We start from the raw sequence: 19848 nt of genomic DNA, 5'->3' as shown, positions 1-19848 counted from the left end.
CAAAAAGAGTATCATCTCTGTAGATAAATCATCTGAAAAAGTGTTAAATTGTCTCTTTTGCTACCTGATAATCCAATTAAGTGGTGATAAGAAAAATAGCTCTTGAAGAATTTCAGGGAAGCAGAATAATGTACTTAGTGTTGTATCAGAATCAAAATACCACATAATCATGGGTATCCATGGATACTGAAGCAACATTTTGATTACTAGATACATCCATTACCCTTAAATACCAGAGTTAGGTGTTTAATGCCCCAAACAATTTAATGCGTGACTGCTTGAACTTGCGCAGAGAATTCTCCTGAGGTTTTGCCTTTCAGAGGCACAGCACAGAATCTGTCAGCAGGCGAAAGGAAGGCAGCTATGATATTTTTAAGACACTCTGTCTTCTTCCAAGTTCCTGTGTGCTTTGCAACTGCTGCCGCCCAGATGGCTCAATTCGCCCGCCTGTCCTCGAGCTGCCTGTGAACTGGAGCATTATGTGATCCGGCCCGATCTCTACCCCGTGTCTATGACATACGAGTGGGATTCCCGTGAAAAAAGTCGTATGATAATCTTTTACAGTGCTCGTGCTGTTGGGACGCGCTCCGCAGTGAATGGATGGGCTCGATGTCGTGTCTCTGCAGCACCAGACCTTTTATCACGGCAAGATGAGTATGTTGGTTATTTCACGGCATAGGATCCATCATGAGGTTGAAGCCACAATTTTTCCACCGAAGGTTTGAATTCTCTATTTGTTTTGCAGAGCAGGAATGGGAACCCTGGAAAAAAGCCTCCTCTGCACAGAAGCTGTTGTGGGTCCTGAAAGCAGCTGAGGAGAGGGGTGCATGGGGCTCTGACTCCTGTGTCTGAGCAGGGTCCCCTGCCGCCAGCTTGGCTTTTTCCTTTCCATTGCATGAAAGGATCCGGTCCTCTTTCCTAGTGTTGATAGTGAGAAAATAAAATGCAAAAGGGAAGAAGTAAAATGGGCATTTAAAAAGCGCTTTGATAACGAGCCTTGGAAGTATGGTTGTTTAACCATGATTTTATAGTGGTGGCTCCAGCACCTTCTCAGGGTGGGCATTTGAGCAGGCAGCACAACGTGGGCATTTCGGTGTCTGCTTCTGCTCCTCAAATGTGGTGGGGCCGGGCTTGGTGCCTGCACTTGACCATCCATGCAACACTGGGTGCTCTTGTAACGTGAAAATGCCGTATGATTCAAGAGGTTGAAGATAGCAAAAATGTGAGCTTTTCATTTTTTCATCTTTTGTAAAGATTACCATTTTTGTTATTTTATTTTCTTCTTTCTTCTGCTTTTTTGTACTCACAAAATGTCTTTTATATTATCAGAGTTCAAAACCAACTTCCTTGAATGTCTCTATAAAAGTTTTCATAGCAAAACATTTTTTTGAGGATACTTGTGAAGCAGAATCTTACATACGTATTCTGTTGGAAAGAGGAGAAAGAAGAAAGCTGGCATCCTGTGCAGGCAGGGAAAGAATGGGTTTAGTCCCTTGTTCCTGACAGTAATTGAACCGAGTCCTTCCTGTAAGCCATTTTGCTGAAAGTAAAAGCAGGAAACCAAGAAACATGTCTCGTCCCACTTGTTGCACAACTGGTCCTTTCCAGTCTACCTTTGCTAATGCCTCATCTTGTTTTTTTCTGATCACTCTTACTGCTCTTCCCTTCACTGAGCTTCAGTACTGGCTTCTTCTGTTCCTAATTGACTAGTAATTGTCTGCAAAAAAGGACAAAAAAATTCTGGTGAATACTAATTTGGGGGGGAAATGTGATTTCATGCTTCCTAAATCTATTTGTAAACTGGGACTGAATTCAGTCTGCAGCTTTGGTTGGAGAGAGCGGGGCAGGAACATCAGGAGGGCTGTTGTTGTCTCGTCCCACCGCCCTCCACAGCTTGGGACTGCCGTGCTCAGGCGGGATAGCCGGCGTCCCCCGTCGTACCCGAGAGCAATTTGCCTTCTGCGCGGTTTTGATGCTGTCCTTGACTGAAAATCAGTATCATCCTCTGTTCCAGGTGGGGATGGTGCAGCTCTGCAGACGGGTGCAGGGACCGTGCCCCACGTGTCGGTAGGCGACGGGGGTCAGGACACTGGGAAGTCTGAGGTACGAGTTCAGCACCTCTCTGGGGAAGGAGGAAACGCACGTTTTTGGATGACTCTTTTAATCATCGGGTGGAAGGGAGAAACCAGAATCTCCTGTGTAGCTCCTCATTTGTTTCCTCCTGGAGGTCCCTAATAATGACTGTTTCCAATTCAGATTACATGGAGATTGTTGTTTTAGGTAAAACTAATTGTATGACTTTTTATTTTAATGAGAAAAACTGAAGATCTAGCAACAAAAAAAAAAAGTTTGATCTATAAATCTTCTTTTTCAGTCCGGCAGCCAAACCAAAAAATCAGGTATTTGTACATCTGTAATTGCCCACATCCTGAGCAACACCTTAAGATAAATTTCCTCTGTCTCCAGCAATCAGTTAATTAAAACTTCTCCAGAAGCATGTAAGAAAGCAGGGGCCATTATAAGGATCAAAGTGAAACTGAAGAAGGTTCTCTTTGTGCAAAGATTAACTAGAAATGGCATTTCTTGAGGCAGAAACTCTGCTACAATCAGTCTTGTCAGTGACTTAACGAAGTTCAGAGGGCTCATCTACTAGAAATAAGATTTGGAGGAAAAATTGTTTTTCACCAGCCGGGGAGAAAGGACCCAACTTCACTTTGCATTTTGTTTGTTTGCCAAAAAAAATCTGGAGGTGCTGTTAATTTCGGTTGAAACGTTAGCGTTTCTGTGCTTTCTCAGAGTGCTGCCAGTGGCTCACATGTGGGGAATTTTAATGCCGGGAACAATCCCAAACAATTGGGTCAGTTTGCCAAAGTGGCACAAACCGCTGGGAAAACTAGAAGCTGTAAAACCAAATAATTTTCAAGTTATTGTTTGAGGAAATGGTTTGCCTTGTTGTCTTATCCTTTTCATACGTTATTGTGCGTTTTCATGGCTTACTTGTTGGACAAAGGCGCATCTGGAAAGGCTGAACCTACCAGGTCTGCTCCTGGCGTTCCTGTCCCGGATTTGATGTTATTACAAAAACACTTGCTGGCAGCAGGGAAGGATGAAAAAGGTGCCAGTGTTAGACTTCTATACATAGCCTAGAAGAGAAAGGATATTGTTTCAAGAGTAGAGTGGTATAGAGCTGACTGCCTCATCGTCGTTGTCGTGACCACCTTTCGTATACTGATTCCTGTGAATTTCTAAAACTCCCATCGTTAAAGAGGTTGGACATTTGCTTGCAGGATTGCTTGAATGATGTATCTTATATATACTACAGTTCACATCTCTTTTATACATCTCCAATATCCATTATCTTCGTAACGGTCTTTGCATTTGGTTGCAGAATCCTGGTTACCTGCTCTCTTCATTCACCAGACAGAAATAACCGTAGCAAACAACAGGAGCTCTCTTTGTTGCCAGCTGGTTTAAAGCATGGTGCTGCTAGTGGGACCAGTCCCAGGACGACTGGGAGGCTCCTGGTGCTGCGCAGCCTGCAGCCCCATCTCGGTCACAGGGTGCAGCATGGGTTCGACTCCCAGACTGCCATTAATTGCCATAGCAGTCCATAGCTAGTTAGAGCATTTGCCACTTCTCCAGTCCAGCAAGGGTAATATATTACTGCAGAAATCCTATGAGAAAATCCTTAATTTGCAACTTTCACATTTTTACCGCTTAATTCCCTTGGAGGTTTTTACCTTGGGAGCGCTGTGAATTAGCTTGACGGTTTAAATAACTGCACATGTGTTTCCTATTGTAAGAAGAATGCAAGATGGGAATATGAAAGGTAGACTCATTCTGTATGTGCCATTTGGACAATATACATCCAGTTCCTTGGTCATCTATTATTGCTAGGGAATGAAAAATGACATGTGCCTCTGCCTGCCATGAGGTCCCCCGCTGAGATCGAAACACTTTTATTCAAGCTCATAAGCTTGGATGTAAACAGAAGCTAATGTGACTGGTATAGTTGAGTGGCTGGGATGGATCACCCTGCTGCTACAATAAGAGCTTGTACTCTGATGTCAAATGCTGCCCGGTGTGGACTTGAGCAAAACAAAGCAAATAAGAAAATAATGCACATTGACCCATTTTGGTCAATGGGAGCACATATTAGTCAATTTGTAATAGTGTCACTTCCCTGGAAGAGACACTAGCAGTTTAAAATCAGAATATCCATCAACGTGTCTGAATTGTATTATCTGGGTCTTGGTCCTCTTGCATCTTACTTCTCTGCCTTTGTTATTTGCCTTGTATGGCTCTAGCTGTTTCTCTTCCTGGTGTTGCTTCAGAGTGCTCTCTCCTGCTGGTCTCCCCTGCTGCTGTTATATTGAAAGTACTGTAGCTACCATACTGTAAATAAAATATTTTGGGTTTGATCATTAATATTTGCCATTTATCCGTAATTCCCACTTACCATTTATCTATCAAAATTCCTTTGATGGTATCAGGGTATCACATCAGCCGCTCCATTTGGAAAAGCTCTTCCACCATCCTGGCTGTAAGAGCAGCCCTCCATCTAGCTCAGGCTAAATGCATGGTGCCTGACCACCGCGCCCCTACCATAACTGGCATGTTGAAAAAGGAGCTCTGTTACCTCCCGTCACCAGTGGACAGCAAAGAAACTAAGAGCTGACTTCCCAAAGGTAGTAAAAAACTCTCTATCAATCACCAAAAGGACCTGAAATCTGCCCTCCCAAATTCCACACTGTTTCCTTTCTCCACCCTGAGTCCTCTTTTCTTTTCTTTAAAAAACTCATGGAAATTACATACTTTGAAGCTGTACATTGCATTAGAGACTTTTTTCCTCGCTATTGAGAGTCTGGCCACAGCTGTCTCTCTGTCCAAAGATGCTCAGTTCAGCTGTAATCATTATCGACTATAATAAGATTTTTGGCTTCTCCATCCAGGCAATGGAGATTGCCTGACCCACACAATAGGTGTAATTATTGTCAGGGTGGGTTGCTAGGCTAGCAGCCTCCCCGACAATTTTAGCCTTTTTTTCAAGCACTTAAATCATGTAGGTCACAATTACTTAATATTAAATACTGATTTTTTTTAATAATAGTTTTACAACAACAACGCATCACCTGATCTAGGGTTTTTTTTTTCTTTTTTTGCCCTGGATACAGGGATTCTTTAATGTACATAGATCTCTTAACTACAGAAATATTACTGTTGAGGGTGCCAGGTCTGAAACCCCTTTGCTTCTGCACGCCTGGTGGTGCGGTCATTTCTCTATGGTGGAGGCACCTGTAAGCATTCTTCTGTCCTGAGTTAAAGGGCTCTTAAGGTTGCTTACTGGTACAGTAATTAGAAATCAGAAGGTGTTGGGGAATATTGCTCTGCGTGCCTGTCTGCTGGTGTCTGTTTTTTGGGGCTGTATTTCTGATCCTCTCGTGAGAGAGCCCCCTCTTTCTGCATGAGAGCGATGGAGAGCTATGAGGGATTGCAAAGGATCTTTGCAGCAGCTTCAGATGTGTCTAAATAATGGCTCCATCCAGCACGCGAAAGCCCTTTGGTCTCGACACTGTAAAATATATCCTCTCCTGTTCTGCTGTGTCCAGGTGGGAGCCTCTTGAAAGGACACTGTGGAAGGAATGTGTAAATTTTCAAGTGACTGATCTTGGAGCTTTGTAACAGTCTGTGGGTTGGTTTGGGTTTTTTTCCTTTTCTCAGTGAATTCTCCAAAGTTCCCACATCCTTATTTAACAAGAGAAATCAGAGTCTCTCATGGGAGATTTGAAGTAGCTTGGCTTGGCGTGATGGAGTGCCAGGGAGGGCACGGGTACTTTCCAGGAGCAGCTAATAACTTTAAATTCTCCTTAGGTGTGATGCCAGGACGGAGAGATTTTTCATCAACAGAGACACAGGGATGGCTTCCCCTCGATTTCCAGCTGTCTGCGGGTGCCCCGTGCTTGGGAGATGCCGTGGCCCTGCTTCGGGAGCTCAAAACCAGGGCTGGCTGGGGGGTGCTTTTAACAGCCTGTGATCCGCGCCAAGTGGGGCATTTCAGGAAAGCTGGATAACTCTGCTCGTGGATTTGAGTTGATTCCGTCTAATTTTGACTGGGGAAAATAAAAAGAGCATTTAAAAAATGTTTAAACTTTTTGAACTTCCTAGCAATGAGACTTTCTTTCCTCATTTAAAAATGAAGTTTACTTTTAAAAACCAGTATTGTTTTCTTTTAAAGAAAAAAATCAGGTTGCAGTAATTTCAGGTTAATTGTAAAACAAAATGAAACATTCTGTGTGCGTCAGAGGAAAACTTGGGGGTTATTATGCTGGTTTATTCTTTCTCAGCTTTTCCTTTTCGCCATTTTATTTCTTCCCACCAAAACCAATCTTTTTTCCCCAGAGTTTTTGGATCAGCTAGTACCAACAGGCCTGGCCTGACTTCAGGCAACCTCTCAGCTTCTCCATGTCTAAAATCAGGAAAAATGATCCTGACCTACTTTGTAAAGTGCTCAGAGATCTGCGGCAGAGCTACACTTTGCAATTTTAAAGCGGTGCATTTGGTCCGTGCGGATGTTCGGAGGGTTTCCTCCAGGTGTGTCGGTGTCTGCTTTGCCGGGGGTTAGGACCATTACGTTCCCTTCGGCAGATGGCAGGCAGGCAGCGCGTGCTGGTGGTGGACGAGCCTCCTCCTCTATGTTCTTTTCCAGAGAACCCCTTCTCTATTACTTCATTTAACAGTACTTTTAAATCTGTATTTTAAAGCTTATCTGTGAATATCTCCTTTGTCCTGCTGTCTGTTAATTAACTTATCCCCGCTGCTGTTTCTTATTATGCATGTCTGATACTTTATTAATTAACACACTGTGCAGTATACTGAGGAAGTTGCTATCTAAGATGCCATAAAAGATGAAAGCGTTTATCACTGAGAAACGAAATAATGAAGGCAAAAGTTGTGGTTTTATCTGCCAACAGTGACAAGCAGAATGTCACTGGAGATGTGATTTTTTTTTTTTTTTTTTTTTGCCCAAAACAAGCTGTATAACTGTAATATGTGAACTGTGCCAAAAGTGAGTGGGTACAGATGTAGTTATCACTATTGCTGTGCTGATACTGTTTTGCAATGTTACCTGTGTATTTAAGTCCAGCAGACATGTACTTTATCTTGAGGCTTCAATTGCCGGGTCAGCTTTATCTCATTTGGTGATGGGCATTTGAATGAATAACGATTTTCTTGAACAATCTTTGCTTTGCCAGTATTTCAACTCCTTTGCTGTTTCTATTCTAGATAAGTTGTTTCAGTGGAAGCGTTTTCCCTCAATATCCTTCAACTTGCAAAATTAAAAAGAATCTCAGCTCTTCACCAAGATAAAGTTTGTCTAATACATTGTCAACATCACTTGCCTTTCAGCTCATTGGGTATTTTAAAATCAGTTTAAGGTTGTTCAGGTTGTTTGGTTTTGTTTTTTTCTTTTTAATCCCCCTACTGACTGGTTTATTTGTTTATTTTGCTTTTCTATGGTACTGGTTTTGCCCATCTGTTTAATCCGTGACCCTACCTAGGCATACATGTGTGTATCTCAATGAGTGGTCTGTGCAAGAAAATAATTGTACGAATCCCTCAGGAAGCTTGACATGAAGATTAAGTGCTCCGTAAGGGCAGCGATCCGATTGGAGAGTTTCTCTTCCTCCCAGGCTCCCCTTCCAGCCACGTGTATTTCCCACTGCCTTTCCTGTGCTCTCCAGTGACAGAGTCCTTTTCTTCTTTCTTCTTTCTTAAACAGGTGGGCTCTGCATTGCTCAGTCCCTGAAAATCCCCCAGGATCGCAAGGACAAGACCATCGACTTTGATAAAATTATCAAGCAGCTCCTAGAAACTCCCAATGCCAGGGCCATCGTTATTTTTGCCAATGATGAGGACATAAAGTAAGGATGACTGAGGGAATTAATTCATTTGTGCTTGATAGCTATGCAGAAAAGAGGAAGCAAGTAAGAATATGAATAGTGAAGTGGAAATGTCTGTTGGAAAGAGCAATGTGGGGTTTACACTGTGGAGGTAACACCAGGCTCGGAGGTGCTGCTGCTGCTGCCCTGGCTCTCGTGGTGGCCCTGGCCGTGCATCGCTGTAGGGGGGAGACGGGAATGTTGGTCAAGGTCTGGAAGCTTTTCCTGTCGTAGGGTGGTTACTCATGCACTGGAAGGCAGACCTGACCTTACCTCTCAAAGAGGCATTAAGAAGATGCCCCTCTCTCCAAGCTCATGCTACTACGTGTTATTCATTAATTCATATTTTATGGCGAGTGATGGTTACTAGTGATAAAATGGCTTGGATGCTCAAGGTTAAACCATATAAGGTGCTCAAGGTTTAACCATGTACGACTTGCTCATAAAATAATATAAAGAGTATTTTAAAAGCGTGACTCTCATTTCTCACTTGCCCGTGTTCCATATTCTCTCTCCAGAATTTTAAATTAGCTTAAAATTGTGATGGCATTGTCAATTGCTGAGAGGCTCAGTTAAGCAAAATGAGACACAAAGAAGTTAGGATAAAGTTTCACTAAAGTCAATGGCAAAACTATAAGTTTTAGTGGAATCAGGATTTCAGTCTTAGGATATAGGGTGAATTAGAAGAGAGGTCCAATCTGTGCTGCATGGATCGTGATATGTGTATTGCGAAATTCCTGAGCTCTGTTGGTTACAGGAGTGTGCTATTTCTGTTCATTCTGCAGTTGCAACACACCATTTTTCCCGAGCAATTACATGTTTAAATGAAATTAATTTGTGAACAAAATGTTCTTTTCCACAGGCAAATCCTTGCGGCCGCTAAGAGGGCAGATCAAGTTGGTCATTTCCTATGGGTGGGCTCGGACACGTGGGGCTCCAAGGTGAGCCCGTTGCTTCAGCAGGAGGATGTCGCTGAGGGAGCCATCACCATCCTGCCCAAGCGAGCCACCATAGAGGGTAAGAGCTCTCTTCTGCTTGACTCTCTCTCCTGCTTCCTGAAACGCTGGTGGTACAAAATTGATCGCCCATAATTTTTTCTCATATGTGTTTTGTGAATAAATGTGTACAGACATGGTGTGATACAAAGAGTATAAAGTACACTAAGTCTTCATCTCCTGAAATTTTCCTAAATATCTGTGTTCCTCATCTGAAAACTATATGTTTTCATATAACGTGGTTGTTGGGTGCTCCTGCAAACTGTGGGACTCTTTGCATTTCTGGTCCTTTCGCATCAGTTGCCCATATAGCAACACTGGAAAGCAGTATCATCACCTATATGTTATTTCCACAGTTGAGAAGCCACCAGCAGTTACTTATTAAAGGCATGATTTCAGAGCTTATATTAAGCTGTGATGGTATGACAGGGCCTTTATCACTTAAAAGAAAGGAAACCAAAATGATCTTAATGTATCATGTATATACATAGGAAGAGAAAATCATCTGCAATTTATGTATCATCCCTGAAGCAGTGGATAAGTTTTCTCCTGAAGAAGTAAAAATTCATTTTTAAATCAGCAGTTTCCATTTAAACTTAGCTCAACTTTTATTTCATTCAGATCAAGCACTATATTTATTTATACATATTGCTTGTGTGCTTCACAAATGTACTTATACATATGCATGTGTATCTAAAAATTATGGGAAACTTTTTTTACATAATCCCTTCGTTTCTTAACATTTCTTTGTGTTCTGAAGTGCTTGTTGTCTGATCTTTCCTCAGTTTGTTGTCCCTTTTGTCTGTATAGATACTTAACTATCCAAACAGCTTCCTCTGGGCAAACCAAACTCGCTGATTAGAGTCCATGTTCTCTATAACATGAACAGGGAAGTTCTTTATAAGGGAGTAAAGAAGACAAACTCCTTGGCTGGCACACAGCTTTGTGTCGGGCAGGGTCTCCAAACAGTCCTTGAACATGTTGCCCACATTAAAATAGGCTCTGGTGTCTTCACTCATGGGAAAACCAAGTATTTGCATTCATTTTTAGTGTCTACACCTCATCAGTTATTCTTCTCAGGTATATAATATGCTTCATCCTTTTACATTTTTTAAACCCTGGAGGCATTTTCACAGGTTACTTCTCCATAAATACGTAAAGTTGATAGACAATGAAGTGTTTTGTTTCTGAAAACCAGGATATTTTAATAATCTTTTCATATGGTCTCTATTCATCCCTGAGGGTTTCTGACACAGAAACGAAAAGTCTGCCAACAGCACACAGAAATAAAAACTTTCCAAGTTTGTTTGTTTTAAAATTTTTTCCTTCTATATTACACATTAAACACATTGGACATAATGGGAAACATGAGGTTTGCTTTTGGACACAATAAGTGACGATAATAGAGCGGAAGCGTTCAGGTATAGAAAGTCGGTTAAATAACAGTTACAAATATCAGCGTACTTAGTGTATCTGCAAAAAAATATGTCCATTGAGCCCTCAAATATCTTCTTATTCAGTGAATATATTAGACTATTGCCTAACAGTTGGCTAGTTGGAGTTTGCACTTGTAGGCACATAGTTTGCATGATTACTTGTTTGTGATGCTTAAATTACGTTTTGCCTATATATGCAATTGTGTTCATTCTTCAGGAGCGGCTGCCATACAGCAGATACAAATTTTGAGGTCCGTTGCATGTTACTTTCCAGAAAGGGAAAAACTCTCAGCCAGAAGTAGGTACTGCGCTTGGTATGAAAGGAGAGGCAGAGCAAGGTGTCCCAGAACAGCAGTTGCACTGTCGATAGGAAATGTTTCCTGGCTGCTCTGTGACCGCTCAGAAAGGTTCAGGCTGGTTCTTAACCTTTTTCAATCCCGTTCATCCATCCCTAATTGCCATCTGTATCTGCCACCTGCTTAGCCCTGTTAGGAGGAAGAGTGAAGGGATGGTTAAGAGCGCAGAGCAAGCTCCCATTCTCCTGAAGCAGTTTTCCAGAACTCAACATTTCCCCTTTCAGACTGATTCTGTTTCTGTTTCATCCACTAAGAGAAACATCCAGGGAAATCTGTTACTTATAGAAGTAAGTAACCCTTAGGTATTAGCATTTCTTTGCTTAGTGAGGCTGTTATCCATATGGATTGTTGGCCTTTCTTGCATTTAGACTGCTGTATGTTGTTTTGTTTTTCTTTCTGTTGTTGTCGTGATTTCCTGTGGCTATGAATCCAAGAGAATTGGGAACAGACATTTTAATGTTGTTCTTTTATCATCCAGCAACGAACATCTACTTCCTAAAATTTAGTAATGCATTTCTTTTGATGAAGACATAAAATAAATGAAATAAGAAGCCTTGATTTTCCCTATAAATGGATGGAAACAAACTAGATTAGCAGAATGGAACTCAATTTGCCCCGAAGGACCCAGTCGTGAGCAGTGCCCCAGCCTAGCAGTCTCCTTTTTGTGCGGTGGTGCGCAGCAGTGCTGCCGCCTGCCCCTGCGGCTCGCGGGCTCCAGGACCAGGCAACAGTTACGCACCAGCTTAATTGCCGCTGGGTTTGCTGAGAACTTCTTTATTGGTCATGAATGAGGGGGTTGGCTACTCTTATTTTACTCCTCAAGAGCATCTTCTTTTTTTTCCTGTCCTTTTATCACGGTGTTAAATAGTATTTGTAACATGTTAGAAAAAGATTCCTAACAAACTTCACTGGAAACAGAGCGCACTGCAGCTCCCGTACCTTAACCTGAAATACGTGATACTGCTAGCCTCTTCTCACGCTTCAGGGAAAAACGTTAGGCTATAAGCCAAGAAATGTTAAATTGCATTGAAACTTAATGTGCCTGCATGTTCAAGTGTATATGTTACACTTTGGATTATCAGATTTTTTTATGTCTGTAAAGCTATTGGTCATATAAGTCATAAACTGAAACAGTCATTGTATAGAAAAAGGCATTTTTCAAATACCTCTTCTCCCCCAGCCATGACTCTTCAATTCAAAATACAGATGTGAAATGCAGGTGTATTGGTGTGTTTACACCTATCTACACATATACCATTTGAAGTTCCTATTTTTGGTAACAGTGGGAATATCCCAGCAGCCTCCGACTCCAGAGGGAGTCTAAAGTGCTCGGTTTCTTGTAGAATCAGGCCCCAGATACGCAGTTATTTGTCTTGATACTTGATGTCACTCTTGGGACAAAATTTTCTTTGCCATAGTCCCATGGGGTAATTTAGGAAATCATTACATGAACTGAATTCATTCATCTTAAGTCAGTCTTAATATAGCCCGATTGTGTTTGATGTAATTATGCTGAAAGGATAAAGTTGCATCTTATTTGCATAATTGCGATAGACAGTGAGCCAGAGGAAGTGCACACTTAAATAGTAATCACTTCATGAAAAGTTGGATTTGGAGCAAGCTCCATAGCCAACTTAACCAAGAATCAACTAAGTTGAAAGGCTTTGCGAGGTTTTCAGGGAAAAAAAGCAGAAGGCATTTATTTTTAGAACATCTATGGCAGCAGAATATTATATTCTGGTTATTGTTGCTTTGAACTCTTCCAAAAAAAAGGTTGTGATGGCGTGTCCTCACGCTTAGAGAAGATTGCAAAAACATCAGCCCGGTCCTGAAACTCGGCATATGCTCGGAGGAACAAGCACAGTGTGTTGCATTGCGGAACTGCAGGTACCTGTGCTTATGTCTGTAAGAGTTTGCAGCCAGATGCCTTATTCTTTACTCTGAGTATATCCTCGTAACATTTTTGTGAAGAGGTGTAATGTAACCACAGAGTAAGTCTTAGTGCTGGAAGGTGAGAAAAATTGAACAGTTTAAACAACAGACAAAAGCTGTATTTTCTGATTAAAGTTTGAATGGGATGTATTATTATTATTATTACTAATATATTAATTTTACAATAATATAGAAAAGATGGCTCTGCATGCATTTGACATTCATTAAAACAACAACATAATGGAAAAAAAATCTGCAGAAAGTCTTTCTCCTCCAAAATGCATTTGGTGGGATACTGCTGCTTTGTTCTCCAGAAATCCTTGCTCTTCATTCACCTGAATAGAAAGATAAACGTTGCAGATGGGGGAGATTCCCGTGTCAGTTTGGTGTTGACGAACAGAAGGAGTGCCCTGCTAATCACGGGAAGGGTGAAATGCCACAAAGAGGAGCAAGTGTGAGCTACAGGAGGATTTCAGGCAAGCAAAAGGCAATTATGGAGTAATGATGCTATTGGGATCATGGTAAAAATGGGAGATGTTGGGGCAAGTGTAACAAGTCTCCAAAATTTCAAGGGCCAGAGGGAAAATGAAAAGGAAGGTTGAGACTTCGAAAACCAGTGTTTTGTTCTTGCAGTTCAGCTGAGCTGAGCTTGCCTTCAGACTAGGAAATTACTGTACGTGGTTGTCTTTTCCTTAGGCAGTGATAGTCTAAGAAAAAGTTGTTCATTTGTTGCATTTTTCATTTGAAGTCCCAGAAGCTTTGTAGACCATCCAAACCAGCAAGAAACAAAATATGGAAACACTCCCTGGATTCTCGTGGATGAACTGCAACCCTATTTCTTTGTAGATGGAAATTAACTTCTTCCACACTAATTGTTTTAATCACAAACTGACCTTTAAGTATTCCACTGCCACTTTATCTCCTCATGTTTCAGTAGATTTAATAAACTTCAGAGCATTTCCTCCTCTTGTTATCACTACTATACCCAAATCTAATTATACGTTTTAACTGCCTGGGGTAGCTCTCTTTATTACACCATATAGATGTATATAAGAGTTAGCTGGATGACCCTCTGATTAAAGATGATAATACTACTGGTCCAGACATCAATTAAAGTTCTCCCTAGCAGGCAGATTCAAAGTCAGGAGTCCCTAAATTCTTTCCCTGGAGGAAGAGCAGATCTTTCTGCCAGTGCTAAGAAAATATCTGTGGCATGAGGGATGGAAAAGCCTGAGCCTTTTGGAGCAGGTTTGTGCAGTACTTGCTGAATTCAGTGTGGAAAGCTGTTAGACAATGCATGTCCAGAAGATAGTCAGGTCTGAGGAATGGAGTCAGGCAGATGGTCTTGGGTTTCAGAATGATGGTCTTAACCAGTTTTGTTCTTTTCTTTCCTTTCCCATTTTTTCTTCTAGTCTAAGCAATATCCACACTTCAGATTTTAAATTTGCTTATATCAGTCTGTAGTATCTATTCAGATTAAAAATGGCTCATTAAAGTCCTTCAGGAGCATGGCGGTAGAGAGCATGCATAGTAGTAGAACAGTAACATTCAGGATGTCAGTTGGACCTTCAAAAGGTGGCTACAACTTGCTGCACGGCAGGCCAGCAATATACTTTTATCAAATGCAGTGTAATAGCTGAAAAGAGGAAATAAGCAGCTTTTTCTTGCAAAAATATTCCTATCGTGCAAGTCCAAGATTTATCTTTTGCCGTCGATCTCGTGCAGACTTGGGTGAAGTGCTCAGAGCTGGCCCAGGCGTCGCAGTCAGGGTGGCATCCCTGGGCATCCTCTCCAACCTCAAACCTCTCACTCAAGGCTTAGCACAGGAAAAACTAATACCTGGTAAGCCCTTGTTACTGCCTGTTACTATCTTGTTAAGCCCCACATATGAAGTAGTGAAAAGTCGTATTTTCAAGAGACAGTAATAATTTTGGATGCTCTTTTGTAATCTACCCACTCTGATACATTGAGGTTTGCAAGATCTGTAGAAAATATTGAACACCTTCTTTTTAGGAAATATGGATCATTAAGTCCTAGAGCTAGAACTGGAACAGAGATAAGTATTTTCTGAAAATCACAGCCATATTTTTAAGGAGTCCAAATGCCTTCAGTAGCTTTTACAAAGTTTCAAAAATAAATATATATAATTTCCCTGAATTGAAAATGTCTCTCTGTTCAGGGATATCTTAGAAATTGTCTTCCTCTTAACCACAATTGTAAAGAAGATGAACAACTATCTACTTATCTCTTGCTTTCTGTTGTTCCTATGCCTCTTTTCTGTGTAAAAATTTTCGAATTGGGCAGTTACACTGTGGTTCATGTTGTTAGCATTCACGCTACTGACTTAGCGCTTTCAGATATCTGGTTCTGCCTCAAACTTCTTTTCTTTTAAAATAGTCTTCCTTATCTTTCTTACTTATATGTGATCTGTTTTCATGGACACCAGTTCACAGTGAAATGAAACCAGGGAGAGGAACAGCTGTAAGAGAAATACAGAGGCTAATATGTACATATATATGATCATTATTTTGAAAGTGGCAAAATGCTTTGCCAGTGATGAAAAAAAATATTCTTTATGGTTTGAGTTCAGAATTTGATGCAACTAAACAATGGGATTCAACTAGATTTAGGATTAATGATTCAATTCCAGCAAGCTATGGATGTGGCCAAGGTTTGCAATCTCGTGAAGCTCTCAGCTATGAGGTTAAAGGATGGCTCAAATTCAGCACAAGGAGGTGCATAGCTATTTAAAAAAAATAGAAGCGTTGCAAGTGTTGTAAACCAACATAACTGTCCTTGAATTTTTCAGTTGTTTGTCTTCCAAAGAGATGGTGAATCATGTTTTTAACGTTTTGGTTTTATTTCCAACAAGAGCTGATTTGCTTCTTTTTTGGGCAGTATTAAACCCGGAAAAAAAAACAGTGAAAGAGTAGTGATTTAAGATAAAATTAGAATGAAATTATATCTCACTATTTAGTGGCTCTCAAATATTTTACCTTCACACCCCCAGTCTAGTGAAGCAAAGGGGCTCAGGGTTCATTTTCCTCTGTGTTAGAGACAGTGTTGAATTTTATCCACATTAATAAATATGGGCATGCTGTTCTGCATCTAGCTATGGCTGCATTTACCCCAGGATATTTCTCTGGGAAAGATGTGCTTTGCGCAGCACTTACTCACCTCCTCCCTGAACAGAACAGAAGCCGTCTTATATCTCATAATAATATTTGTAAAATAGCCCATTTAGGATTTTTTTTTGTTTACAGCGTGGTTCAGAGTGTTTTACAGTGCTCTGTTGTTCTCAAGCTTTTTCTCTGTGTCCCTGGGGCATGAGTGTGTGCTTTTAAGAGAGTAAGTGAGATGGAAAGATCTGGCTTGGGGGGGTTGGTTCATCCCGGGCTGCGGGGCTGCCAGGACCAGGGGATCGCTGCAGCCTCGCCATAGCAGAGCCCATGGACGCCAAAAGCCAGAGGGGACGCCAATCATAAGGGAAAAGACATAAGAGAAGTAGCATGGACCATCACTCCCAAATTTACTCATTCTTCCCATTACCTCCCCTGAATTGTCCTCTCATATCCTTGCCACCGCCCATCTGACCTGTTTTACTTTCTGCACTGCTGGAGGGGCTCCAGCGTCGGTGGATTTGTTCTTCCTTGGCACCTCCAGGTTGGCTGTTTGAGAGCAGCGGGACCGGCTCAGCCATCTTCCCTTCCCTGCACTATCTCTTGCAAGTAAAGATTGCAGGAAGGACAATATATATGAAGGTTTATTTGCATTTTTTCCCCCATGAGTAAATTGTCTTTACCAGCTTTGGAACTAAAATGCTAAGGGTGTTCTGTGCTCATATTATTAAGTAAGTAAATGTATCATCTGTTAAAATAGGTGTCGTGGTTTAACCTGGCAGGCAGCCAAATACCATGCAGCCGCTCGCTCACTCCCCCCGCCCCCCAGCGGGACGGGGAGAGAATCGGAAGGGTAAGAGTGAGAAAAACTCGTGGGTTGAGATAAAGACAGTTTAATAGAACAGAAAAGGGAAAATAATGATAATAAATAATGATAGAATATACAAAATGAGTGATGCACAATGCAATTGCTCACCACCCGCGCTGACCGATAACCAAGTAGCGATCGGTACTTCCTGGATCACGCCTACCCTTCATATACTGAGCATGACGTCACATGGTATGGAATACCCCATTGGCCAGCTGGGCTGGCTGTCCTGATTATGTTCCCTCCCACCTCGTGTACCTAGCTCAGTCAGTAGGCACGGGAGCTGTCCTTGGACTAGGAGGGCACTTAGCAACAACTGAAAACATCAGTGTGTTATCAACATTCTTCTCGTACTAAATCCAAAACACAGCACTAGGAAGAAATTTAACCCTATCCCAGCCGAAACCAGGACAATAGGTTTATTATTTCATCCCGTACATTTTGTCAAAAAGATGCTTTCAAGTGGCACTTCATATTCCTTATAGAAAACCTGCTAGGTGGCCAAATGCAGGTGAAGGAAGAATTTATCTTTTTGGTTTTCTGTATCAGTCACACAGTGTTTAAAGTCATTGTAGCCGCAAACGTGTTGGGAATCTATCTTTCCCAATGCGGATGAAGCCATTAATTGAATTTAAATTAATACTGCGGTTACCTGGGAATCCAAGACACAGGATTCGCAGCCGTGAAAAGTTTATTGCATATCGATTCCAGCCTGTTGAAAGTCACTCTGGGAGTTAAGATTAGCTTTGATTCTTCCTGGCTTAGTGCTGAATCTCATTGCCTCTTGCCTGTGTACATATGGAGTCACGCTACAGGAGTGCAGCGTGCAAGGACAGACGGACGGACAGACGTGTGGAACGGGCCAGGCCGGGCTGAGCGCTGCCAAAGTGAGCGGGCTTTAGCTGGGATGCTTAGCGAGCCAGGCATCACGCCTCGCTTGTCTTACACACTCTTTTGTGGGCTGCCAGTTTGAAGCTTCATGATGAAAAGTGTGGTGCAATTAAATGTTGGCTTAAATACCGCTGCACGGTGATGCCCAGTCTCCTGAGATCGAGCGATACGATAATGCTGGAGATTCAGGCAAACAGGGTCTATTCCCTGAGTGTAGGCAGAAATTGTACATGCGCTGTGGTGTTGCAGTAGCAATGCAGTGCTTGACTTTAAAGGATTGAAGCGAAGGCTCTGGGGAGAGGTTTAGTAAGTTCAAAGAGACAGTAGCTTAAGGGTAGCATTCTGTTTTAATATGCAGATATAGAGAAGTTAAGAAACACAATTTTTATAAAGTTTCAAATTAATGTTACTTTTGTAGTTTTCATTTAAGTAAAGGCATTGAAGCTTTTGGGGTTTTTGTTTGTTTGTTTGAGATTCTCTGTAAGTGTTAGGCACTGAGAAATACAGTCTCAGCTGTAATCTCTGTGCTGCCGCGGACTCAAAGGAAACGCCCCATAGTGCTCCAAACCTGAGCTCCCATGAGGGAATGCGTTCAAAAAACCACATGCTGTTGCAACTCAAAATGTAAATTTCTACACCATTTCAGTGTAGTATTTTGCTAAAGTTACACATCTGGCTGTTCTGTGGTGTTCAGTTATTGGAGTTCTTTTGGGGTTTCTCAGACAGTTTGAAGGTGTGATCTTTTTAGAGTATTAAAGAGAATTATCTGCCACTGCTCGGTGCAAGACACAGCTCATAACCACAACAGCATTAGCAAGAAATTTTATCTCAAATGGGGTTTGAACTAGTACCTTTTCAAATGGCATTGCTGCTTCATAGCAAAGAAATTAGGTAGAAAGCTCTAATTGGACCATAAAGAACGTTGTAAAATAAAGATTTAGGGAGCTTTCTCTTTGGCCCCTTGAAATGAAATGAACTGCTTGCCCAACCTACAACAGACCTGGCTTGCTCAAAATCAAGGTACTTCTCTCATCGGGACCAGCTGTTATTCATTCTGAGGGTATGTGTGTCTGTCTCTATATTTCTGTATTTTGTGTATTGCTCCCAGGGCTTATGTTGGCATTTTCTCTTTGATGTTCATATTTAACTGTTATTTCAGGACACTGGAGATTGTGTGGGTGGTTGTTTTGAGAGAGAGAGATGTGTGTACACACACACACACAAACTAGAATGGTGGATGCTGTAAGAAGAGGTAATTCACAGAATAATATTTAGCTGTTGATCACTGTTCAGATACATCGTCAGTGGTCTTTGTTTTGGAATACCCTGAATTGCATCTTCTGAAGAACAGTTTTCCTCTCAATGATCTAACACTGAAGTTGTCTGAGCTCTCTGTTGGACAAATTTGGGCAGAGTATTTCCATCCAGAAAGGAAGAATTCTATTTTTAGAAAGCCTGCTATCTTTGTGTGCCAGCTCCTGATCTGCGTGTGAGCTGGTAGGAACCTCCAAGCCTTCCTCTGGAGGTTTGCTCTGCACAAAGGCGTTAATGGGTATCTGTGGTTGGAGAGGCTTCACGGGGGAGCGTTTCTTCCTCCACACAGCAGACAGCCCTATGCTGCTTTCCAGCATTTTTGCAAGGCAGCAGAGCCAAGGGCAGCTTCGGCTGGCAACCAAACTTTCCATCCTTGCGAGGGGTGTTCAGCAACACGTGGATAGCACACAGCAAGCACATGAAGAATGACGGTTTCCTATACAACCCCCCTGGATTAGGAAATCCTAGTGTTTTCTAGTGCTGTTAGTCTTCGCTTCTCTGCAGAGTTTCAAGCCTCGTTTGTTGAAAGGAATTAGTTTTCTGTTTGTTAGTAAAATTGGCAGGATTTCCAGGATCTGGGAAGTGATGAAGCTCAGGGGACCTCACTGGACCCTCATGAGTGAGCCCCTCCTGGGTGCTGAAGCAGAGCGGGCTTATGGAGAATTATAACAGAATAATGTTTTAGTTTGGCATTCTGCTTAGGCGTAGAAACAGAAGTCAAGAAAAGATTTTACCACCTTCTCCCACTCCCTTAGAGCAGTACTGGCACCGATACCACGCCAAGCACAGCACTCGCCTTGTGTTTGCCTCCTCGATTCAACGCAGCCGATGCAGGGAGCTGAGAGCCTGAGCGGTTTCATTGCTGAGAGAAAGGAGCAGGAGAAGGGAATTAGGGAGGGGGGTGGCGAGGTGTTCCCGTAGTGCATCTGAAGCCTCATACCCTACGTCTGCCAGCGTGGCAGGGTCCAGATCTGGGGCTCTTCGGTGGGGATGGGGA

The 19848-nt window shown here is 42.0% G+C and overlaps 1 protein-coding gene across 1 annotated transcript in view; it reads left to right on the top strand.

The window, feature by feature from the left end:
* GRM7 (glutamate metabotropic receptor 7) overlaps positions 1 to 19848 on the top strand; it is a 283321-nt gene that overhangs the window by 154669 nt on the left and 108804 nt on the right. Inside the window, exons 3-4 of the mRNA XM_075158579.1 lie at positions 7781 to 7922; positions 8803 to 8957. Of these exons, the coding sequence (XP_075014680.1) occupies positions 7781 to 7922; positions 8803 to 8957 (297 nt within the window). The remainder of the gene's footprint in view (positions 1 to 7780; positions 7923 to 8802; positions 8958 to 19848) is intronic.

This window comes from Calonectris borealis, chromosome 10 (genome assembly GCF_964195595.1).
Source record: "Calonectris borealis chromosome 10, bCalBor7.hap1.2, whole genome shotgun sequence".
In the NCBI taxonomy this organism is placed as follows: Eukaryota; Metazoa; Chordata; class Aves; order Procellariiformes; family Procellariidae; genus Calonectris; species Calonectris borealis.
This window is presented reverse-complemented; position numbering and strand designations above follow the sequence as displayed.